Source organism: Engraulis encrasicolus, chromosome 2 (genome assembly GCF_034702125.1).
Source record: "Engraulis encrasicolus isolate BLACKSEA-1 chromosome 2, IST_EnEncr_1.0, whole genome shotgun sequence".
Lineage (NCBI taxonomy): Eukaryota > Metazoa > Chordata > Actinopteri > Clupeiformes > Engraulidae > Engraulis > Engraulis encrasicolus.
This window is the reverse complement of record NC_085858.1, coordinates 25,503,560-25,509,559: the sequence shown is the minus strand read 5'-3', so window position 1 is coordinate 25,509,559 and position 6,000 is coordinate 25,503,560. Positions and strand designations below refer to the sequence as shown.

Here is a 6,000-nt window from a genome sequence, read left to right as displayed (position 1 = left end):
CCCTCCATCCATGGCATCAAAGATTTGGGCGTTTAGCAATGATTGACAGTGTAGTGGCCTCGTTGTTTGGGGTTCGGGAGAAAATGTGGAAATAAAGTCGTTTTTAAAGTGCAATTTTAACACAATATAAGGTCACAAATATAGACCAATAATGAAATGGTGGTTCTTTTGCAGTGTAGTGGCTTAGGCCGGCCGCACATTGGCTCCGACAGCACTGCGGCACACTTTTGCTTCCGACAGAATTCGGACCCCCAAACCCAATTTCACACGAACATAGCATTGATAGTGAATGGGCGGCGCAGACAAAATAGAACTTGTCTCTAATTGCTATCCGACATCGGCGAATGTCCGTGGACATCGGCGCCAGTGTGCGGGGTTCTATTGAAAATAATGAAATCGAACTTTTGCGGAGCAGTGCGCAGCACTTTGTCGGAGCCTATGTGCGGAAGCCCTTAGGCTTCAGGGCCCCCTTGGCTCTTGGGCCCCCGGGCCTGGGCCCAGTAGGCCCATGCAGTACTCCGTCCTTGTTGTTGACAGGCTTGTTACCTGAAGGATTTACAGGAGCACAGTGGGATGGGAGCAGTAAGCCAGCAGGGCAAGGTAAGGGCTCCGGACCAGTCCAGGGTGGTATTAACGATACGTGATAATAATAAACCTAGACCAGGGGCGGAGTACTGGTATTGGGACAGGGGGGGCAGGAGATGTGTCAGAGGCGTTGGGCCCACGAAATGTCGTAGAATGGGGCCCCTACAAGATGTTTGGCAATCGAAAGCCACTGGCAGGGGGCCCCCCCAAGTGGTGAGGCCGGGGGTTCCTGGCCCCTATCCCCCCCCCCCCCCCCCTGCTCTGCCCCTGACCTTAACCTAGAGGAAGTTGCAAACTTCATAATCGATAACCTGCCACATACATTTACTGAAGAAAATAAGGGCTCAAGGCTCTTCTATTAGATGATTTGCCACATCCTCAAGGTTAACTTCACCTGGATTACTACTGAACCAGTCTCTTTGAGCACTCCCCTGGCCCGATGAACACAATCTATGCCATCTATGGGACAAGCTTGCGTATGGGTCAGATTACCAGCCAGTGTTGTTGTTTGGTCATGTGTGTATGTATCTGTATGTGCATGTGCATGGTGTATGTGTATGGCGTACGTATGAATGTATGTATGTATGTCAATGGCGTATTTGCCATTGAGGAAAGGGAGGACGATCCTCCCTCAAAATAATAAAGCCATATCTTCCAGTATAAATTACAGAAAACAAAACATATTTATTATATCTTTGTTATATAATTGTTAGTATTTTATAGCTATTTAGTAATAAAAATATATACTTTAGCGCTTCTAATTCACATAATAGACCTTGGAGGACCGTACTCCCTTCCATCCTCATTGACTTCCATTATAAATGGTGAAATTTCGGCCGTAGCTCGGGCTTTACTTTTTAACATTGAAGTGAATGGAGCTTAGGGAGGACTTTCCTCCCTTTCGGCGGGTCTAGAGCCATGGAAGTAATCTGCCTATCAGCGAAGCTGAATTTATCAAAAGCCAATCAGAATTTGACGAGTTGGGTTGACAGACGACAAGCATGGACTCGGTCGTCATGACAACGATATACAAATGTGAGAAGAATGCGGCAGCAGCCAGATAGTGGGAAGTTTGGAGTAATTGGCGAATGTTTTATGAACCCTTAATAAATACAAAGGAAAGATCGACTGTTTTCATGTTGTGAATCGCGCAATATCACTCCCTGGATTTAGATTAAAAACCGAATGGAAAGGTCAGTGTGTTTATATCAGTCACTCACGCCACTCGATCACTACACAATGCAAGCGACGCGTGGATGCAAACGCAATCATGATTCAAATGGTCGGACCATCACCAACGTTTTTAAAAGGTAGTCTTGTTTCAGCATGTCCTACGTGCACAAATAATAGTCTCAATGCTTGTCTTTGCGTTTCTCATTCGTGCTTTTCCCCCAAAAGAGGGTTATTTACATATGGGAATAAGAATGCTTTTGGCTGCACATAAATGCGCTGACCCTAGACTGGCGTTCTTTTCTCCCTCCTCAAGACGAGAAACATGACAGCACGAAGCTCTTCATAAAAAGTCTCTGGCTAAACTTCTAACATGTAACCTACATCATGTTATGTAGTTTCATTTGGGTGGAATTAGGAACACTAGGCATGGATTTACAAAGTAATCTGTACGACATATTTTTTTGTGAAATAGCCAGACGCACGCTGTTCCATACGCTTGCCAGCTCCTCCTTCCACAGCTGTCGCTCTCGCAGGTAGGCCTACCGTCAAAAGCAAAACGGATAGGCGACCACAACCATAGGCCACGTACCACGTTACGGATCATAAATAAGATGTTAAAAATAAGATAATGGAGGGGGTTTAAAATGTTTAAAAATCTGTAAGAATATGTTGGAAGGAGTTGAGTTTAAAACCCTTAGGCCTAGGCTATACAAGTCACTCAATGTCCTAGGCATTCCTATAGGGTCTTCAGAATTGTCAATTTGCCTATGGTTAAAAAAACAAAAAAACACAACTGACAGGGTGAAATGCCATGCTGCCTTTGGTCAAAGTTAGATATGCTCCCTATGAAACTTTCTACTTTCTATAATATTTTCTTTCACTCTTCTCTTTCTTTCCCCTCAAACACTTTGGGCAGTTATGTATGATAATATATTATACAAAGTTTGTTGCAATTATTTTATAGATGTCATAAGTCAGCTTTCCAGACAACACAATGCCATATCAGTTAAGTTACCTAGTAGGCCTACAACCTAATACTAAGCATCTGCCATTACTAACCCCATTTACTCGCATCTATCCGACTGACCCCCTCCTTGTCCTCCCTAATTTTTATGACCAAAAGACGCCACTGATGTATGTATGTATGTATGTATGTATGTATGTATGTATGTATGTATGTATGTATGTATGTATGTATGTATGTATGTATGTATGTATGTATGTATGTATGTATGTATGTATGTATGTATGTATGTGTGTGTGTTTTCATGCACATGCATCATGTGTATTTTGTTTGTGTGTTTACTTTCACTGAGTAGTGCTGTCTCTGAGGCGTGTGTGTGTGTGTTTGTGTGTGTAGTGTACATATGCAGTGTACATACAGTATGTAGTATGTGTGGGTATGTTCATGCGCGTGTGTGTGTGTTCATGCATGTGTGGGTGTGTTCATGCATGTGTGTGTGTGTGTGTGTGTGTGTGTGTGTGTGTGTGTGTGTGTGTGTGTGTGTGTGTGTGTGTGTGTGTGTGTGTGTGTGTGTGTGTGCGTGCTTGCGTGTGTGTGTGAGAGAGATACTCACTACAATCCGTGGCATGTTGACAGAGCCACCCAGGATCCTGGAACTCCTCTCAGCTTGCCATGGTAGTAACAGTGCTCCCCTCCCTGTAGACAGCAACCAGTCAGCCCTTACTGCCACATACCTAGATACGGCTACATGTTGTATTCAGACTATGTATCGAGTAAATAATAGTATTATTAATAATACAAAATATTATTAATAATAATAACAACAATAATAATAATAATAATAATAATACATCTTCTTTATGTAGCACTTTTCATGGTACCACCACATATACAGTTTACCGCTTAACAGTAACGAATTGAGAATATCAAAAGTAATTTATTTCACGTGTCAAAAATCAATAATTCTTCATCTACACAGTAGGCCTATAACTCAACAGCATTTGAATGATGGCTGGTGCAGATTTTCATCCACATTCGGAGACAAACACAAGACAAACACACACACACACACACACACACACACACACACACACACACGCACAAGTGTGTGAGTTAATTCAACTCTAGACACACAGAGTTAATTCAATGCATACCAACCTCCTATAGAACACTAACACACCCACACATCAAAACATGGTGCGTGTAGTAGGAGTCATAGAGACACTGTCATTTATTATCAACAGCAGTGATGAGCAGAGATTGATTGACAGCTAGGGCCTCTGGCACAGTGTTCTCGACAGCTTGACAGCCACACAGAGCACACAGAGTAACTGCAGATTTTTTTTATGTACGTTTTTGTGTTCCTCCTGTTCCATCCTTCCATCCCAACTCTGCGTCTTTGCCAAGAAGTTTCCAGCAGCATGGAGGAAGCGCGCACACACACACACACACACACACACACACACACACACACACACACACACACACACACACACACACACACACACACACACACACACACACACACAGCAGGTGGAGGGTCTCCCTGAGAGCCCGTAGTCATGGGAACAGCCACCTGATTGGCTGAGGGAGCGGAGGGAAGAGAAGTGGGTGGAGGTGGTGGTGGTGGTGGTGATGGGGGGGGCTGCTGAGCCACTTGTGTAGAATGGTGTATGTGACTGTGTGTGTGTGTGTGTGTGTGTGTGTGTGTGTGTGTGTGTGTGTGTGTGTGTGTGTGTGTGTGTGTGTGTGTGTGTGTGTGTGTGTGTGTGTCTCTCTCTCTCTTACACAGACAGACAGACAGACAGACACACACACACACATGACCCACATGCATTTACAGTATACACACACATGCAAGCAGGCCCACACTTGCACGCACATGCACGCACATACACGCCCATGCACGCACACACACACACTGCTGAGAGTGTCTTGCTCTACCACTGATGAAGGCTTACTGTCCTATTGAAACTCAATCTGTATCATATCTCTATCTCTATCATCACCTATATGTCTGCATTGAAATACCAGGAATGAGTCCACATAATCTCTGGTTCTCCACCCTCGATCACGGTAGAATCCAGTCCAGGCCCTTATTCATGTTCAGGGAAACCAACATGACACGAGCAGACAAAGGGTCAGTTGTACTGGGCCCAGGGGGGGGGGAGCATTATCTTGCATGTACTGTGGGAGGGTGGGGGTGCTTTCACATAACTTTGTCCTGGCACGCGTCAACGACTCTGCCACAACGACTCTGTTCATGTTCACAACCAAGGAGCCATCACAAGGATATCTTGTCAGGCTGTAGTTGCCTTGGTACATTGTAACCCTGCTCACGTAATGGCATTTGCCGTCCAAAATGTTAAGGTATTCCGCATGTCTGAGTTTGTACAGGGCAGGGCAGCTATCTTGGCCTACATTCTCCACAGATTAACGTGTTTGGTGAGGCGTGGGACTCGCTGGGTTGGCACTATAGGGAAGGCCAGCAGGGGCATTTGCCCCTGGGCCCAGGGCAATCTTGCATTGATGGTGGGGGCCTTTGCAGGCCATATGGGGGGCCCTACATGTGTTTAGTTCTGGGGCCCTGTGTGCAATTGTTCCGGCCACAGCGTAGGAGGATGCCTGTGATGGTTCTCCTGATCCATCCAGGTCATGCTAGTCAAAGGGAGCTCAGTTGATGTAGCAGGTAGCGAGCTGGGCTGCGCTTTGGAGCTTGACGTCGGTTCTCCTTTCATCCAATTAGGACTGAACAAAAGAGACCTATTGGGTGAAAGGTGAGACCTCTAAAAGGGGACAATCAGGGGCTTGCTACTTAGCTCTTAGCAGCCTTTCCTTGAAGGCTGCACCAATCTGATGTCTTAGTCATTGTAGGATGTGACTGTGAGCCCCCCAAAAAATGGGTTGAAAGAGGTTAGGCATGCCTGACGAAGATCCAGGGTGATCGCAAACGTTGCATTTTTTTTTTTGCTGACTGTGACCGAAACACACAAATTTCCTGGAAAAGAAGTGAATCAGAGAAGCGGAACGGTGTGCGAGTTCCCATTCATTGCTTCAAGGCAATCCACAGCCGAGAATAGCTGTAGGACCTGTAACCCAGGCCGTCATTGACAAACGTACCAAAAAAAAAAGTTTTAGATATTAAGATTGACAAGCTCTTAGAGATACTCATTGTGGACTGGAGAACAAGGGAGTTCATATTCACATTCCAGAGAAGGCTGTTCTTCCCATTTATATTCAGGACCACACATATTTACAAGCATCCACAAAAAAAGTTT

At 45.1% G+C, this 6,000-nt stretch overlaps 1 protein-coding gene across 4 annotated transcripts in view; it reads right to left on the bottom strand.

Moving 5' to 3' along the window:
* adam11 (ADAM metallopeptidase domain 11) overlaps positions 1 to 6,000 on the bottom strand; it is a 76,687-nt gene that overhangs the window by 45,796 nt on the left and 24,891 nt on the right. For all 4 annotated transcript variants that reach the window (XM_063184862.1, XM_063184870.1, XM_063184885.1 and 1 more), the window contains exon 5: positions 3,336 to 3,418. In XM_063184862.1, the coding sequence (XP_063040932.1) occupies positions 3,336 to 3,418 (83 nt within the window). The remainder of the gene's footprint in view (positions 1 to 3,335; positions 3,419 to 6,000) is intronic.